The sequence below is a fragment of the Dinoponera quadriceps genome, unplaced genomic scaffold (genome assembly GCF_001313825.1).
Source record: "Dinoponera quadriceps isolate SergipeBrazil2010 unplaced genomic scaffold, ASM131382v1 scaffold386, whole genome shotgun sequence".
NCBI classification, from domain to species: domain Eukaryota; kingdom Metazoa; phylum Arthropoda; class Insecta; order Hymenoptera; family Formicidae; genus Dinoponera; species Dinoponera quadriceps.
Genome location: NW_014554505.1, coordinates 209,500 through 229,392, shown reverse-complemented (window position 1 = coordinate 229,392; position 19,893 = coordinate 209,500). Strand labels below are relative to the sequence as shown.

Sequence of the window (19,893 nt, the reverse complement as noted above, 5' to 3'; positions counted from 1 at the left end):
TATGTTATATTTTTCATGTATACTTTACTCCGATACATCGTGCGTCTTTCTCTATTGGTGTCAATTCCACCCGTGATTAGTTCAAGTAAAGAACGCGCATGCTTAGGAGATCACTTGTATTATATGCATACGGCGCGATTATGACCGTTCGTACGGATTAATTACAGCTTCGGGCCTGTCAGTGTTTAGTCACATTGCAAAATCACAAAGCGCATTTACGTGGCGCGTCAGAGCGCGCGTTATAATCGCCGTCGCGCGAAACAACCGGGTCTATTATAAAACCATCCCGCGATTTCAGCGTGTTAATGAACAGTTCGTTTCATAATAACGAGCGGGATTCAGTCGAGGGATCCTCGGGGGAAAAGATTGCGAGAGATCTAGGTGAAAAATCCCTCGGATGGAAAGGAGAAGGGTTACGGTCTCTATAACGGTAATTGGAGATCGTATCGAGGGCGGATTATACGGATGAGCCTTTCTTTAGCGGGCAGGCGCGAATTTACGCAATTACCAAATCGCGCATCATTACATGATTATACTTCATTACGTCGCGTTATAAACGCTGGACGTCACGATAGCGACGCGTGACGGCGGCCTCACGAGTCGAAAGAGAGTCCGATTTTGCATAACGTACGACTGATTAGCTTCGGCCACTATGTATCTTTGAGAGCTCGCTGTAAAGTTCTTTTAAAAGAAGCCAATTTTACATTAACCCGTAATAATGAATTTTACGTCATTTGTCATCGAAGAAAAAAGTGCTACCGGTTCAGGTAATATTTACTTGATCAAAATAGAATGGTTAATTACAATATTATTTGGCAAATATTTACTAGAAGTAGAAATATAATTGACTATACATACACAATATGACGTTTCCTCCGTATAAATAAATAGATATTTACTTGTATGCGTTAAGAGTTGCGACAATTCTTAAATTCATAATATTGAGAATATCAGAATTTATCTTAAGAAGATATTTACTGAATAGAAAAATCTACATTTAAAATTGCTAGGTCTCTTAGAAGTATCACACAATTCTAGAGTCGCATTTCGACGTTCGGACGTACCACGGGATTGCTTCCCTTTACCCTATTTACCCTCCCCTTTCGGTTTCTTTATCTCGATTTTGTAGCTTCAAGAACAGATCGATGTTTTAATTAAAAGGAAAGTATGATGAGTCAAAGGATTTCTCAGGAGCTCTCGATCTTTCGTGTTCTATAGTCATTAGCATTAACGAGTGCGACTCACGAATTCCACTCGGATCGGCTCGAGTATGCCTGAGCCGGTGATTGGAACAGTATACACGATAACTAGAATTATTAGGCTCACGAGCATCGGGCGGATTCCTGCAATCGTCCCGAGGTAAAAATAGCCCGTAATGGCGTTTTAAGTCAGTTCATGAGCGAATGAACGCAGATCCGAGGGCGGATTACCACGCTTCTCCTCTTGAGTAACCCCGCGCGGCATAACTGCGAGGTTACGTCTCGCTCTATCTCTGGCCTCGGTCGGATTACGTGTACCTACGTATTCTTGCACGATTGATCCCTAAATTCCACCGCATGATTCGTCTCAAGACTGAGATTTTCTCGACCAAAGTCGATTCATCCCTATGTATATGAGAGCGAAACCATCCCGGAATTGTTTCAAAATTCAGATCGCCGCTCTCGAGACATTAAGATGTCCGCATCCCACGGAATGCAAACAAATCCGTGTCGAAGGCAACTCGGCAGCTAAATCCGATAGATCTGGGTTAGAGATGGTGGACTGGACTACACCCGAATGAAGATGAGAAAAGAGAGAGAGAGAGAGAGAGGGAGGGATGGAAAGAGAGAGAAAAAAAAATTTATAGGCGGAATGACGCAACACGAGTCCGAGATTTCGTGCTCGATAGAGCGTCGCAGCGATGCATCTCATGCTCTCGTAGAGAAACGCGGCTCTACTGAGAGAGGAATCGGAGATCCCGGCGGAGGATTTGTAGATCCGAGGGCGGATTACCGCTTCTGCTTGCTCTTTTTTTGTTCTTCTTCTTGGGTAACTGGCCGCGCGCGCGCGCGCGCGCGGCAGCGCATAACTGGCAGGTTATTCCTGTGGCGTAGCTTCACTTCAGCGCGCGTTCGGCCCGGCCCGTCCCCGGCGCTCGTCGTCGCTCTCGCATCGTCCGCACAATAAAGCCAGCGTTTCTCGCGGGAAGAGCAGTTTTTAATGTCAAGGCGCCGCCTTTTGTTGAGGCACTCTCGTAACACCTTTCTGCGCGCTCGGGCCAGACTTAGGCGAGGAAGAGGCGCGTCGCCGACTACATCGTCTGGTACTGGCGCGTTATCGAAATGTCCCGGATCGGAGTTCCCACCCGCAGTTCTGTCTCTCTCGATCAATCGTCAAATGTCACCGGCCAGCGTAGCTGAGGATTTTGCGAAAAACCCGATGGGCGCGACGCATCGAATACCGCGGCGATGAAATTTACATTGCGAAATCATTTGGATGAAAGTAACATAAATTTGCAAGATTCAACGTAAAATTGATTAATTTTTTTTATTCGATATATCGTTTCTAAATTTATTAATATTCATCAATTTAATTTGATTTAATATATCTCACGGTGTAAAAATTCTTGAAGCTTTACTCGAGTAAAGTAAGATCAGAATCTATTCAGAAAATTCTAAATAGGATGACTATTAATTTGTAATTATTAATAATGTAAGAATCTACCGAATAAAAATTCGAAAATTCTTCTGTATTTTAAGTAATAACGCGTCTTTCCTCTCCTCTCTCTTTTTCTTTTTCCCTTCTCTAGAAATTTAAACTACGCGTAATCTCTTTCCCCGGATACGTATAATTTCGTTTTTCTGCACGGCCGCAAAACATATACCGACGGTGCATCGCAAATTCTACGGTCGATCGTAGGCGAAGAGTGGATCCAAGGAGCGCAGATTGATGATGCGTATTCCGTTCCACGGAGATACAAATTGTTTTATTGACGCGTGGTCGATGCCGTAATTCACAGAGTTTATTGCGAGCGTAATCCTCTTCGCAGTACACCAAACAATGCAACGACTTACGGCACATATAGAATGCTAAGTGTCGAGACAAAAGAAAGGGTGGGTTCGTCCGACGATAGGATTCATCCTAGATACGCTCTAGCTTATGCGGATAAAAAGACCGTCATTGTTTCGTCGAGATTGCACTAGAATGCGGCTCGTTTTATCATATCGTGAGCTTTAATACGAATAATTTATTCGCGAAATATCTCTTATCGCGACATCCTTCGTGCGCGCTAATGCACGCTCAAGATATATCTCAGGAGGAAATTTCTAAGTAGAACTGACAGAGTCTGGAGAATTAATCCGTGTGAAATACTTCGGGGGGTGAATCAATCTAAATTTCTACTGGGTCTAGGGGAAATCTAGAGAATAAATTAACTTAATTAATTTAGAGATAACTTCCGAATATTACAAATCGAAATACCGAATATTTTCGCCCGGAAAATACGGACGAGCCGAGCCGATTTCTCAATCGCCTCGCGATATTTCGCATTTATTTCAACGTAGACGCGTATATCTCCGCATACAAGGATTGTTATCAAGATCCAAAGATCATGACGCTCGTAGCATTGTATTGTAGCACAATTATCGGCGAGACATTCGCCGCGATGTATCGGTTACAGCGTTTTCTCGAATTTCGCAGAAGACATCGAGCGTTCCGTGGACTCGCCTACGTCCCGCCGGGGGCATTCGTGTCTCCGTTCTGTCCTGCGCGGCGTGCAGAACAATTAGCAGATATCAGCGATAAAACGGCCGGCAGCCCGGCGGTCCTACCTGAGTACACGCCGTTTGTCTCCATCGCACCCACGCGTGCGCTCGCGCGTGCGTTACATCGCCGGCGGTGAGATTAGTGTCGAAACAGTAAATATCATCATTACCGCGTTCGGGAAACACGAACGCGTGTGCGGGATTCCATCGCCACCGCGCGATCCAGCTTTAAATACCACCTGTCAAACGACGGCACCGTCTCGCAGCGCTCTCGTCACAATTTCTCCCGCATCTTTTGTTCGTCTCGATTTGCTCGCCGCATCCTTACGCCCCCATCCTCCCCTCTCCGTACGCCTCCGTGGTTTCGCGTGAACCGGGAGATGCGCACGAATCATCCTCGGAGAGAGGGAAAGCGCGATCTTCTGGGTACGTCGAAGGACGAGAACGCGCGGGTGTACCTGCCCGAGAAATGTCGTGCGAGTGTTTGCGCGAGGAATTTTCGTATTTCGTCGAATCTACAATGAGATACCGTGTTGGTTCTCGTTCTCAATGCAGACGTGGACGTTGATCGAACGTAGAAGGAGACACGTATAAATCACTTCGCACAATATAAAGAGATATATCTCATTATTGACGGCTGCGTTGTGGAAATCGCATTCTCATGAAATATTTATAAGCTACTATTTTCTTATAATTATTTATTAGTTGTGCGTCCACATTCAGTCCTGGCATACCCACGCGACTTATCCGTGAGATCTCCGGAGATCGCAGAACAAGTGTGCAATTATGTTCCTTCACATTTGTTACTTCATTCTAAAATCCTCTGCCTTCTACGAGCTGGGACTCGACGTGACACCGTTCTGACCTACGCGGTCCGGGTAACATCTTTGTAACATGTGTTAAGTTAGCCCCCCGACATCCGGAGAAAAGACACTTTCTACATCTCATTCGATTGCTCACCGTTTGCGCATTTTGAGTTCTCATTTATACACCTCTCTAAAAAATTTAGAAGTTATTTAAAATATACATATATGTATATAGAAAGTGTTCATTTTTTTCGAATGTTGGAGACTCACTTCGCATTGAGAAAAAATAATTAAAAATTTATTTGTAAGATATAAAGTATATTTTACAGAAAGANGAGAGAGAGAGAGAGAGAGAGAGAGAGAGAGAGAGAGAGAGAGAGAGAAGGTTGATTTCATAAGAATAAACCTTATTTCTGTGAAATAAATTTTATATCCTATAAATAAATGTTTGACCCTCTAATAATAAGGTAGGATCAGATTAACTGCGGCTACGTTTATTTTGCAGTTTACATACGCTGTTTCTCTTCTTAAGGAGTGTTTTACATTATTATTTATTTCGTTTGCCCATTTTGTACATTGACTATATGAAAAATGAACAAAACAAAACATGGAGTGGAAACCGATCTCATTTTCCTGAATACATTGAAAATCCACTTTACTATTCGATGATTAGGTATTTTTTCTCAATGCAGGTACCCTTGTATTTTCCGTGCGAAATATATGAAAAGATAACAGCAGGACGCCCGAAGACGGTTGCGACATCGCGAATCGAGGACCAAGGGACGGAGATGCAGCCCTGAGAGTAACGGAGTGCGGATCGAGAAAGTTCTTTTTAATATACAGGAAAGTATGTAACATAACGAGGGATGAAGTCGCGGGCTGTTTCACGACATCCCGATTTCGCCCAGAGGACGAGGATGCGCCAGTGTTCCGGCCGGGGTATGTCGCAAGGATCGGCGATGCGCGGCGCGGCGAATCGCGTTGCATCGCTCGGTGCAGTGAAAGGAATACGCCCTGCGATGATCCGTGGCGAATCCGACGGCGATCTGAATCCCGCGGCGGCGTTACGAGACGTTACGAGACGCGCGCGCGCACGAGGGTAATGACGGGTCTCCCGACGACGAGCTCGCATCGTCGTTAAGCTCGATCTCATCGCGCAGCTCCGTCGCGCGCGCGTGTAAGGCGTATGAAAGCACACGGATGCGGCACGGACAACGCTGGAGGGATGATTCCACGAAAAATCGACGGGATTCGCGCGAGATGCAAATGTCGAAGTGCCGAGTATGTCTCGATTGGATGCAAAAGTCGATCGCGGGATCGCGATAGCGCTGTAAATTCAAGAAAGTTTCACAAGAGGGTGGTACCGCGATATGTTAGCGAATTTTAATTTCATTCACGCGTTGTCCCGCGCCTTTCGCTACACGAGTTCGAAATAAAAGCGAGCGCGTCGACGACAAACGAGAACGACAGCGACGCGGATGCGTCGTTCGTTAAACGAGGAAACACGCGATCAAGCGTGAAAATCGCAAGCACTTTTTCGTATAATAGTAAGTACACTTGTGGTGGCCGCGATCACGCGAGAACGATAAATAGTCGTCGCGCGAGTGTCTCGCATGTCGAAAGAAAGAGAAAAAACGCTCTAATACGCACGTTGTTGGTTCAATTCATACAGAATGGCACGCGCTTAAGTGTCCCGACCTCCAAGCGATGCGAACGATATACGCGCGAGGCGCATAAGAATCACGGGAAAAAGCGTAATGCCAGCGTGAGACATAAGTAACGGCTATGCGACATATTACGTGCGCGTGTTTAACATACATTAGAAGGCCCATGCCGGGGCTGGGTGGTTGAATTGCGAATGACACGTGCAGATGATGGCCGACGTTCAAAGTTTAATACGAGCTATTTTATTCTGCGATTCGCCTAATCGACCTGCCCGCCAATTCTGGACCCGATTCTCAGTCTCTCGCTATCTTAAAAGTCGAAGATGTAGTCTTTAAAGCTCGGAAAAAACCGATTTTCCAAATTTTCCCGGGGATTTCCTCGATTTCTTACCTTCTTCGGGGAAAGAGGTAAACGTGACAAGTTTTAATCGAACACACGTAAATTTGTCTAACCCGAATTTTTCCACCCTCGAGAAATTCGCGGAAAAATGGGAAAAACACAGATTTTTTTCCGAACTTTCAAAACTATAATTGGAAAATTAATCAATATAAATTTTTTTCCCAGTAAATACTCGATTCAAAATTTTAATCCTACGTTGAGTCTACTTAATTCTATTTAATTCTATATTAAATCTTCAAGTGGAGAAAACGGAAGTAACTTCTCGTCGAGGAGCACTGATAATGTTTCTTTAATGCTGACAAAAGGAATTTAGACTTCCCGAAGGAAAATTTTAAATTCTACATTAAATCTTTAAGTGGAGAAAATGGAAGTAACTTCCCACTTGTGGCATTAAAGGGAGCGAAATAGAGGGCCTTCGGAAACTTGATGTAAAACTAAATAGACTTAATAATGTAGAACTGAAATCTTGCTTTAGGAATAGATATTTCAAAATATTTTGCAATCTCCGCGGTTCTCGTTTGAGTAACACTGTTCAGAGCGGGAGAGAAAGAGTTGCGAGAAGTGTGCACCATAATTTTAATCTCTCGTTTTCCAGCGATGGTACATTTTTACGGTATTCTTCAGGGGCCCATAGCTACTTTGTGGTCCATACCTAGTCCGCCGGTGCAACGGTGCGCCCGTGTGCGTATTCTAACGAGTTAGTACGTGACGAACGCACACGTTCACACGAAGGATCGCGATACGTGGGCATAGATGCGCACGCGGATGCACCAAGAAATACGCACACACACACACACACACACACACACACATACAAATACACAAGGCGAGTATGCCACGCGAGGGGGACCACTGGTTGCCACCTACCGTCTAATCAGAAAGCCCCGGCCACATCCACCACCCTTTAGCGCGGTATTACGCGAGTGCTCCCAAGATTTATTCTCCCCTTCAACCTGCGGAAAACGATGGCGGGGCAAAAAGGGGGCACAAGCAGAGCGTCTCGGCGACTATAAAGCCTCACCGTGACCCACCTAAGACCGTACCTCTATCTGCAGTTAGCAAGAGAGTCTCGTACGTGGCTTTTCGGGAGATCCGAGTGCGCCTCGACAGTGTGATATTCGCTGGCACTCACGTGTGCACGCCGCCGATAAGAAAAGAAACAAGAAGTACACCGAGAGTCGCCCGGCTTTCTGCTCCGGAATACGGCGTCACTATGAAGACCCTCGTGAGTGTAAACGACCCCGACCTGATCCGCGCGTTTCGGCAATTCGCGTTTCTTTCGATCGCTTAGACGTACAGAGTACCGATAGCTTCGTCTGATCGCACAATGTTCCCTAAATTCTTTCAATTCGCCATGATTCACTAATTCGTAGTCTCGATTACATCGACGCATCGGCTTTCGATTAAAATTTTGGTTGCTTCACTTTTTCATTTTTTCATCCCAAGCAAATGTTACGTCGGGAAAATTTTTATCGTAATTAATGTGAAAAAGAAATGATCCTTTGCAAGGAAAATTGATGAAATTTTTAAAATTTAAAAAAATTATACACTGGGAAAAAAATAAAGAATAAAAAATATTTATTCGATAGGTACTAATAACATATATATTTAAATCTATTTTATTTATATAGAATCAACAATTGCTCCTATGAAAAGCTACAGGTTTAAGAAAATATACACAGAAAAGGAAATATTATTCAAGTAAATAATTAATACTCCTCAGCAAATTTTTATTTTGGTTAAATAAATTTTACTTGGATCAAGTATCAAATATATATATTACTAGAATATAGCATTTTTTCCTACATTGAAGTAAAAATTTGCCAAAAAATATTGGAGTAATTATTAATTTAAATCTAGCACTTTTTTCTGTATATATTTTCTCAATTAAATAAATTTTTTTCTCAGTACAAAAATATGTATACTAGTGTTAGTAAATATGTTATTAGTACCCACCGAATAAATAATTTTTATTTTTCAGATATTTTTTTCTCTCAGTGCGTCGAAGCGAGATTTTGCTTCGTATCGCTCTGCTCGCAATTAGACTAATTACCTCGCTAATTAGTGTCGGCGAAGAAATCGAAGCGAATGTTAACATTGAAGGTTGCTTCTATACCTGACCGGAAATCGGCTAAACGCGATAAATCGATAATAACCTCGGGTAGATTTTACGACACGCGCTGCATATAATAAACACACGATACGACGGATGATCGACAGTTTGTGCCGTTCTTTTACTCTTTGTCGTCTTATTAAACCGGAATTCAGATCTCGCGATCGGGAGCGCGGTGAAGAAATCGGCGACAATTGGATGCGGAGAGATCTCACGAGATCGCCACGATGACCCGGTTGCCGTGGAGGGCTTGACACGACTGAGCCGATGGGTCGCGGTTATTCAATCGAGCGTGCTTCGTACGAACTTATCAAAATTCGCATTTTATTAGCGCATCCACAGCGCACTCGCTTCTACGTGTACGGGGACGTATCGCGCAGCGGGGGCGATTTTATCGGTGAGTTAATTTCGTCATTTCCGTTCGACGCGCACGAACACGGCGACCGTAATATTCTCGGAAGAATGACGACGATTAGGATCGTTCATTATAATTGCGAGCGCTATCGCGATATCGCGTATATATTGCGTGATTCCGCATCGTCGCGTAAACATCTCCGCCCGGCGCAATAATGCACATCGTGCGAACGCGACGGATGATCGAACGATCGCTGAACGCGCGACATTTTTCCCACTCGGGCATAGATCGCGCGGTGATCCTGCGCTCTCGTTATTAATTATATCTTTCTCTCTCGCTCGTTTGTTTGCACTCGCTCGCGCACGGAAAGTATTGCGCGTTGTGGAAATCATTCGATTCCCGGCTGTCGACACACAATGGAGGAAGACTCGACGAGCGTGAGACGAAGATTATGACGCACGGGATACGTACAATTATTCATAACCGCGCTGGCTCACGGAGAATCGAAATTTTTCTGCGTTCCAAACTGCCTACCCGTTTCAACCTACCTACCTACCTAGCTATCCAACCGGCCCTTTTGCATGAGTAATACGCAAGGTTATATAATCCTCCTGACTCTCGCTGGATCTTCCAGCGTTCGTCGTGCTAACCCGTAATACCAAATAGCGCTGAAATATATCTTAAGAGGAGCCTTCAAGTCGGGATCGCGTTTCGCGTAATAATAATCTTGGCTCTTCTGTAACATAAGTGTCTGTAGTATAAGAAAAACAATTACGTGCGATGTCTTAGGTAATATGTAAATGTAGCGCGCGAGGATGACGATATTCCTATGAAGAGTACGGCATAAATCTTATTCTTCAGCCGAGAAACCTAAAGAGGTTTCTTGGCTCAGGAATAAGATTTATGCCGTATTTTTCACAAGAGGTACGTGGTTTCTTTTCTTTAAAAGTAGTATAAATCAATTTTTTAGTAAGAAAAAATTTTGTTTTCTTCGAAAAAATTCGCATGAATTCATAAGCAGAACGATGAATTTTTTTCCAAAATTGAATACATCATTTTCAAAATAAACGACTCATATAATAATTCAGATATTTTACTTGATCGAAAAATTAGGAAGCTAAAGAATTATAGAGTTTAATTAATTTTCGACGAAGGATAATAACATATATAAGTAATATGTAGACACGTGAATAATATAATAAAATTGTTGATATGTGCGCGGGGAAAAATATGAAAACCACAGCGAATTTTATACTGTCGCAACAAAATCTTTCTATTATTATATAGACAGCAGAACGATTTGTTAAGAATATTTATTGCCATTGTTAAGAATACTTATTGCCATTCGCTAGATTATTTTATCGATTATACTTCTACTGTTTCTACACATTATTTTGCTGCAAGAATAAATTAGTAAATGTAGCAAAACACTATTTTGTTTTAACAACAAATTAACGTGTCTTAAGGACAGACTCAGGAGAATATTTTCTATCTTAGCAATAAAACTGTTTCCGTTCTAATTACGAACAATTCACTAATTTGGTTATGCAAATTAAATTTTATTGCTGTCGTAACGAATATGCAGTAGCACAACGATGGTTTCGTTGCGACACCAAAATTATTTATCCCCGCGATGTAAAAGCCACACGCACTGAACGATCAGCTGCTAATTAAAGATGATAATAATGTCGTTTGTATGAGTGTCGAAAGAAATTGTCGTGTCACTGGCGCCACGTTGGGCTCGTAAACTCTCGCCGGACGCTTGGGCGAATTTTCGCGAGTGTTGCGTAATTTTAACGATCATTTCGCAGATACTGCTGCTCGGTCTGACGACGATGGCGTGCGCCCAGTTCAATAGGTTTACGACCCCGTATCCACAACCGACGCAATATTACAATCCCAACTACTACGGCCGGCCTTTCTACGCCATACTGCGACAGACGCAAGACTCCTCGCCGGACGGATCGTACTCCTACAGGTGAGATCGTCCTTCCGTCTCTCGTCCTGGAACGTGCCGAACAGTGGCACGATAAGGCATAGCGCCGAGGCGTTCGTACGTTTCCTCGCGGCGCGATCTCGACACGCTCGAGGGATCGCGGTTGCCCTCGAGAAGTATGAAAACACTCGGCTCGCGCCATTCGGCCGATGTAATCGCAAAGTTAACACGCTCGGCGTGATCGCCGCTCTTTTTCTTCTCCCGTCTCGCGTCTTCGACGGGAACGAGAGGCGATTAACGGGCGGGAAATGCACCGCAGTTAATGCACCGGAAACGCACGAAACCGCTGATGACAGCGAGCTCGCGCGCGAAATTCCCATATTCCCATAAATCGCGCAAGTTCAATTTAAATACGATGAAGGATGACTAAACCGTACTTCCGGAAGCACATTACGCTAAGGATGACGTGCAATTGATCGAGAGGAGTCGCGATACGATCGTCTGAAAGGATGTGGGATGCGTTGCATCGGTTACCGGTGATGTGAGTCCATATAAGCATTGTTTGCGCCGCGATTTTTCGATCCTAACGGTGTCGACATCCTTTTACTGCCCGAAAAAGGAAATCGAACATCGCAATTATGTCTATCTTGCTCTTGTGTAACTTTCGTTAGCCGGCTCGTGATTATTTTATTACCCGCCCACCGTGCAATTTTCGAGTCCCTCTCTCTCTGTCTCTCTCTCTCTCTCTTTCGACATGAGAGCGGCGCACTCGGATGAAGAAAAAGAAAATTTTAACCACCGCCAAGGCCGACAGTCATACATAGTCGTTCGGAAGCTACCGAATACGGTATGCTCGATTTACCGTAATTAGGCATACTGAGCGAGGATTTGCGGGTTCGCGTGCGCCCACAAATCGCACGTGCACCGCGAGTGCAATGTCTTCGCAGGTATATAATGTCAGAGCAATCTTCTAAAAGAATCTCTGGTTAGGAATTGGCTAATTTTCTCGTTCATTCAAAGAAGCAACGGAATTACTAATTTCAAGCTAATCTCTTTTACGCCGTATTTGATCACAAATAATCGCGACTTCGTCTGTAGTGTCCCAATTTGTGAGACAATGACGATTGTACACTCGAGGTTAAAACTCATGTTCGGTTAACTGCTTTGAAGAAATTTCGCCACTCCTCTGACTTCTCCGCTCATTCGTTCAAGTGGATGACGGGGAAGAGCCGGTCGCGTTCGCGGTGTTATAATGTTCAATTATCACGGGCTTGTGACATAATGTGAAATTTCTGCGGCATTCTGCGCAAAATATAAGCGTCAATAATGATTACGTTAGTCTCGCGACCAGCCTGAATATTATCTTACATTATCGGATAATTATCGGTCTTCGTACGGACGAGACGCACACCGGTCATTATGTGAAATTCTGCGCGAAAGACGCCGAGAAAAGTCGACCACGTCCGCGGTGTCGGTGACGAAATATCTTCGCCCTGTTCTGGCTTTCTAACGCAGATCGCATGATCCGCTGTAATTAGCCAGATACCGCGCGGCGGGTCGGCGATTATCGAATTATCTGTCGGATGAGATGCGACGACTCATCAGCCCGCGGCGTGATATTTAAAACGCGATCCTGTCGGGCGCGACATCGACAACTTGGAATTAGAAACCCGCGATTACATCGTTGCGACACTCTCGCTCCATCGCGCCATTGACACTCGCTTTCCGGCTAATTGAATCCGCCATTCAATTCAGTAGTCCTCGCCTTGCAAATATCCCGGTAGTTACCGACCATTCATAACTCAGTAACGACCGATTGTCTCGCTTTGCTCTCCAACCGTGACTCTGTACAACTCGCGAGACGTATCATTCGACATGATCAATCGGGCGTGGCCGAGGTCACGGGCCTTCGGATGCGGGTCAAACCGCCCAATGACTTAACAGGCGTTACTTAAGGTGATCAGTCTTCGGGAAAAGCGTGGACCCTCCGTGCAGGACGGATGGCTGGCCGACCGACCGGCCGGCCAAGGGAAGGATACCTAATTGGCTTTGATGTTAATCGTACGCGCCACTCGGCTGCGCAGTTCGCAATAGCGCATTGCGCAATCGAACAATTACAATCGACCTACCTGCCTGCCTGCCTGCCTACACGCTCACCTTCCTTACCCATCCTCAGTGCTCTCAAGCTCGCGCCTAACTCGGGCCCCTCCCGTGACACCTGTCTCTGAGACGCGGTGACTCGGCCAGGCTCCACCTAACAGCTCGAAGGTGGCGTCAACACTTTCCTCCGACTGGTTTTCCCCGCGAGCGTAGCGAGAAACTCGATGGAAAAGCGGGTGCCATGGGAATATGCTAATCGCAGGGACGAGATTGCCGTTCCGATTCGACGAATGATTTAATGAAGCTCGCGATCTTGGCAGATCTCGTGAAGGAAGGCGCGCTTTCGGCAATCACTCTTTCTCGGCGGACGTCCGAATTCTAATATCGAATAATTTATTTGTAATTGATTTCGAAATAATGCGACATCGGTGTTCATTTGAGAAGCGGATGTTACTTTGGATCGGTTACTTTATCAGAGTCCTGATTTGATTGACCTCTTCAGGGACGAATTCATTAAAGTCGGAAGAAATTGATTTCATTTCTGAGTGACAAATACAACATCTGTCAATCATATCACGCGATTCTTTTTTTTCCTGTTGCCGGAATTTTGTGGCGAACATTTAATCACAGAAATGTTCATTATATTTTTGTCGACAATGTTTGAATTTACAAAAAAATCAACAAATCTAAACGTGTGTCAGTATCTTCAGAGAAGCTGAATTATTAAAATATCATTAAGATATCGCAGTTTGAAGATCACGAACGATGACCCCCGATACAATTTTTCTCCGAGGGAAATCAAACTCTAGTAAAGCCATTCTCGTCGGCCGTGTAAGTCACCAGGAACTTACATTGTTAAGTGAGAAATTATAACACTGATGTAACGTTATTGTTAGTCAATAACGTTACATCAGTGTTATAATTTCTCACTTAACAATGTAAGTGGAATATAACATGCGTTGTGTGTAACAGTTACACTGTTGAGTAGGAAACAATATTATTGTAGTGTCACTATTGGCGTCTACCGGGATACATTAAAATGATCTCTTTTATTTCCTTTTTTTCTCACAATAAAATCTCCATTCTATTTCCGTTTTATCCGCCATCGGAGATCGCACTAAACGGTAACCTCCCTTTTACAGCTACGACACGGAGAATGGCATTTCCGTGGCGGAGACGGGTCAGCCGAAGAACATCGGGCCGAACCAGATCGAGGCGGTCAGAGGTCAGTTCAGTTACACTGCTCCGGATGGCACGCCGATCCTGGTGACTTACACGGCCGACGAGAATGGCTTCTTGGCGAACGGCGCCCACCTGCCGACACCGCCGCCGATACCGGTAGCGATACAACGCGCTTTGGCACACAACGCGGCTCACCCCGAAGAGGAGGAACCCTACAGAAGATATTAGACCTCGAGTCTACGCTAGAACTACCCGACGCTTCGACGTAGCGACGTGGACGGACGCGGCCGTCCGGTCGACGCTGACAGTCGTCTTCACATATTTTCCGGATATGGACGGACATCTCTCGTCTTCGAGGGATTTTTCAAGAGCGAATTGTGATTCGACCTCGCTGGCTATCGATCACGGGAATAAACGTCAAAGCTTATCCGCGGAAGAAATGTGAGATGTCGTTTTCGCGTTTTCTTCGCCGATCCCGAGTCGAAATTTTAACTTCTACATCAAGTCTTCAAGTGGAGAAAACGGAAATATGTTTCCACATGTACTATCAAAGGAACACAATAAATGTTCCTTTAGAGCTACAAAGCGAATTTAATCCTCCAGAATGTAAATTTCAATTTCATATTAAATTTTCAAGTGGAGAAAACGGCAATAACTTCCTCAATTGCAGCGCCAGAGTAGAGCAATAGAAGACCCTTGAACATTTAATGTAGAACCAAATTAGACTTAAACTAGGACTAAAATTTCGGCTCAGGATGAGGCGTTTCCGGAGATCGACGATCGCGCTCGTCGACGGGCCGGCGATCGTTCCACGACCGTCTCCGCGAGAAGCTCGTCGGGGAGTTCTAGTGTTTGCTTTATGCGAGGAAGACCAGGCACGATCGGGCGAGACGACGTAAGATCGAGCGGTGCGAGTGGGAAGGGAAAAGCTACAAATCGCGGTTGCTGAAATTTTCAACGGACAGACGCGGTCGCGAGTCGCCAAGAGATTCACGCGGCACTCCGAGAAGAAGAATCCGTGTTCCTCGGCTCAAACGTAAAACGTATTGGCGCAATACGGAGATCGTCGATCAACGCGGCATTCGCCCCGCGTTGATATTTGAAGAAATCGCGATTGAGGCGCGACAGGAGAGGCCGTAAACGCGTTCCGAGGATGCCTGTAACTTATAATAAATACGACTCGAGAAACGAAATAAAATACGCGTCGGGGATAGAATTATTGTAGATTGCGCACAGAGAGCCGAACGCTCGCAGCCGCGTGTTCGATGAAGTTCAGCGTTATTATATAATACGACACGATAGCATCTTAATTATGAATTACGCAAAACCGCTCGGCCATGCTCGAGAGGGATACATCGGCGATACATCGCGGGACGGTTGTCCGGGACGGTGCAATTTGCGGGTTTAGCTGTTTCTTCAGCCGCGACGATGACGACGACTTCGACTGCGAAACGGAGTTCTAATCAATTACGTTCTAATCATTACGCCGACTCGCGAAAAGGAAGGAAAAAAGGGAAACGGAGAAATAATTACAACGCGTTTTTAATGATTGAGGCGGTGAGCTTATCGCGCGCGTAATTAAACGGAAACATCGTTACCCGCGCTCGTCCTTGACGATTTCACTCGTCGCCTGAACGTGCCTTAACCCTAAACGGAATATGAAACACTCGACTCACGTAAAACCACAAAACTGACAGAGCCCTGCGCGGCTGTTCTTTTCCACTGAATTAATGTACACTTATAGAACTTAAAGAGAGACAAATATACAGCTAAGGCTTGGTTGGAAGAACGGGAAGGAGAGAACTAGTACAAGCTGGTGCAGTCAGTTCAGCGTAAAAGAACAGACCTGTAATTAGAGAAGAAAGGGAAAGGGAAACAAAGAGGGATAATTTCACGTTTTCAGCGGCGAAGAGAACGAAGTGCCAGAAAAAATTCATCGTATTATCACTGTATTATCTTTACCGTATAGGTTGTTACGCTTAGCTTAAGAAAACGATTCTTCTTCTGTACGCGATTTTACTTAAGGCGAGAGAGAAAGAGAGGACGATTCCTCGACAAGAAATACAACGAATTGAAGGAAGGATCTGTCAGGATTCCGTTGCGCTGTTTAGGGTTAACCGATTAACCGACGACATTCCGCGTCCCTCGAAAGATCCGCCACGAAGTGTAACGTGCGCTTCGCATTATCGAACCTAACACGAAGAGACCACCCGTCTACTGACGCGGTCGAGGTCCTGCGTATCCTGCGTATCGATTACCGTCTGGCGCTTCCACTTTCTCCGCGCTTCGTCGGCGAAAAACTGGCGGAGCTGACGAGAGCGAGCAGGATGGATCTGGGCGACAATATGTCATATCACATTGTGCTCTATTGTACTTATATCATGCTATGGCTACCCTCATTAAATCGTTTAATTGCGCATGCGTATCCGCGTCTATATATATATATATATATATATATATTCTCAGTATCATAATTACGTGCCTATTATTACTATTCACCACGCGCCACGGCGATGCGCCATTAATTAAGGACTCGTTCGTTACCCGCGTCCTTGGCGATGCGTTTATTTTTTTTCTTTTTTTCAGCACGAATGAGTCGCATGCGCGATCGTCGGCAATAAATTATTTTGGTAGACGGACAACTCCATTTAGCAATAATAACACCTAGTTACGATAAGTTATAACGGCGATTAATTTATTCCGGCATTCATTATTATCGCCCGCTGCGATAAATGTTGAAACTCCGCAGACGCGCGCGCTCACCTCTTGTCTTTTGTGAATAGCGTTAACTTGTGGCGCATCGCGGAAAGCGCAATCGTGCGACTCTCCACGTGTGGCACGTTAGGATGAGTTACGCGTCCGATAGATCGCCCGGTCATTTTTCCGGATTACACGCGGCGAACTCAGAGTCGTCCGGTGATTTTCAGTGATTTGTTTGCATAAGGATGCCGCGCGATCTGGTCACGTTACATGGGCCGATTGCTCAATCTGTTACGTCAGAATTTGGCGAGAAGTGAGAAAGACCGGAGGCAGACTGTTTCGAAATTAATTTCGACGAATACGCCTTTCTCTCTTTCTTGACCATCCCGACAAAGCTTCTTGCTTGGTTTGAAACTGAAATAGAAAGGGAGAGAGAAAGAGAAAGAGAGAGAGAGAGAGAGAGAGACTTTCGAAACTACGCAACACCTGTCGCACCTATCTGGCTATCTACTTGCGACCGTCTTGATAATAATCTTTTTCGGGAGACTGCACTAGGAATTTCAGTCGGCATGCGATGCCAGTTGATCACAAGATCTCGGCTGGTCATTGTGACTGAGCGAAACGCGCGTTTGAGTAAACGAGCGAGTAGAGCAATCAACGGAATAAGCTTGAATCGCTTCCACGCGAGCGTGCCATTATGAGGTAGCCGTTTCTTGGTGCACTTATGATTGACCCGTCAAACGCGGCTCGACCTCGCGACGTTACCGTCGGGAAATGTGTACGCCTCTTGAGATATTACGAGCTTGTTACACGTTTAAATTGTTGTGAGGTTCGCGATATCGAATGATCAAGTTCACACGATAATTTGGTCGCGGCCGAGACGGACGCGCGAAGGTAGCTTTCAAACGGCTTTCCGCAGTGAGGGTCCCGTCTGCGCCGTTGGAAGTGTCGTATAACACATTTTATTGCCCGATACGGCGATATTTTATTGCTCACTGGTAGAAAATTATAATTAGTTTCGGCGTCAAACATGCACTGAGAAACTCATTTAGTTGACTCCAAACCAAATTTTTCGCTGGATATAGGCAAACCAATGTTTCGCGAGAATCAAAATTTGGTTCTCTGAACAACACTTTTTACATTTTCGTTCCAGAGAACCGAATCTTTGATTCTCACAACTAAAACATTTGTTTGTCCACAAGAAGAAAAATATTTTGCTGATGCAGCAAATTGTTGGTTACTAGAGGAAAAATAAAAAAATTTGTTTAGACAGAGAAAAGATTTGTTAAGAGTATTAATTGCTATTTGTTGGACATATGGACAGCAAAATAATCTGGTCGTGCGAACTAAATTTTATCGCTGTCAACTAAATGGATTTCTTAGTGTACCCTTTAACCACAAAGTAGTCGGAAGAACCATTTTTCTAACGTTACTATAATATCAATGATAATAATTTTATACGCATGTTGCTGCTACTATAAAATAAGTTTTGCGCCGAAACTAACCATAATTTTCTATCGGTGTTCGCACACGTGTCTTTCTTTCTCTAACGCGATTATCGCGCCGAGCGATCGCGCATATTCGTTTATCGGCCGTCGGGCTTCGCGATCATCCCGACCGTCGAGTACGTATCCCGCTAAAGGACGCTGGTTCTAGCAACCGTTAATTAAAATCCTGTCCCGCCCCGTGGTCGTTCGCGGCCGGTAAACGGCCGTTTAACGCGCTCGCGACGGCTGTGGACGCGCGTGAACGAGGGAACGAGCGAGCGAGCGCGCGGACGCGAAATTTTAGGCGGACCGGCCATGGAAATGCCACCCGGATTAATGTTAATGGTAATCGTAATATCATGTTAAAGGTGAGTCAGTGAAAGCAAATCATCGGTCTCCTGTCCGTTGCACAACGCGCGAGCGAGCGAACGAGCGCGAGACCGCGTGAGCGAGCGAACGAACGAGCGAACGAGCGCATCTCTCGAGGATCCTCCATTTATCCGCGAGATGGAAATGACGGGGCATCGAATTTAGCGGCTCTCCGGAACTTTCTATGGCTCGATAAGGGTTGGAGATTACGAGGCAGGTCGCTCGTAAATTCACGGACCCGCGATTCCTCGGATCTGCCGCCTCGGTGCGATAATCGCCGATAATTAATCGTCGATAATATCTACCACAGGCAGGTTCCACTTAATACTCGCTACGATTGCGAGTATCATTACATTTCTGTTTAACATCCAGAAGGAGCGAAGATAGCTCGTTGCCAGCGTTAAAAGTTGAACCTGCCCTATGTGGCATCAGAATCTCGTTTCGCTGGGCGCGTGCACAATACGCGACGTCGCTCGCTCGCGAATCGGGCGTATCGAAAGGTCAGGGCTTGCGGCGCTTTCGTTTCTGAAATTAATTGGCGCTAATTGAAATGCCGCTCGAAATCGGGTGATTGATCGCCGGGCCTCACGGGCGGATTCCGGAATGATTCATGAATTCGGCGAGCCCGTGGTGGCGATTTACGAAGCGGCAGCGGCCGCATAACGAGGTATCGCGAGTGTAAATTGTAGTCCGCGCGCGGCGCGCGCAAATGATGCAAACCTAAAGGTCACTCGGACCGTCTAATACCTTCATACTCGCACGAGCTGCTGCTACGGTGAAGTATTGTTGAAAATTATAATCGACAGTCGGTAGTTAATCATTACCAGCTGACAGTTATTAATGGTAATGGTTAGTTATCGCGGCTAAATACTTGGATTGGATTCGCGCGCATACGTGCGCGAGCGAGCGAAACGCATCGCGCGAAACACCATCCGATCTTCTTCGCGGCGTCCCGCCGTCACTTTTTGACGATTCGGCAAATTTACAACACAATGTCGGGGAAAATGACTGCACGCTCGCGCGTACACCGTCACGATG

At 45.3% G+C, this 19,893-nt stretch overlaps 2 protein-coding genes across 2 annotated transcripts in view; one reads left to right on the top strand and one right to left on the bottom strand.

Annotated features, from left to right (window-relative positions):
* The window catches only part of LOC106751617 (sphingomyelin phosphodiesterase), an 89,105-nt gene that overhangs the window by 52,467 nt on the left and 16,745 nt on the right, over positions 1-19,893 (bottom strand). The window lies entirely within an intron of this gene.
* LOC106751619 (endocuticle structural glycoprotein SgAbd-2-like) lies at positions 7,644-16,724 on the top strand. The gene is made up of 3 exons (XM_014632578.1): positions 7,644-7,838; positions 10,893-11,059; positions 14,260-16,724. The coding sequence occupies exons 1-3, from the start codon at positions 7,827-7,829 to the stop codon at positions 14,525-14,527; spliced, it is 447 nt and encodes a 148-aa protein (XP_014488064.1). The 5' UTR covers positions 7,644-7,826; the 3' UTR covers positions 14,528-16,724.

What these genes read in the sequence shown, in the direction of transcription:
- LOC106751619 (XM_014632578.1), top strand. An exon ending in GACGGATCGTACTCCTACAG is followed by an intron (nt 11,060 to 14,259) that starts GTGAGATCGTCC and finishes TCCCTTTTACAG; the next exon opens with CTACGACACGGAGAATGGCA.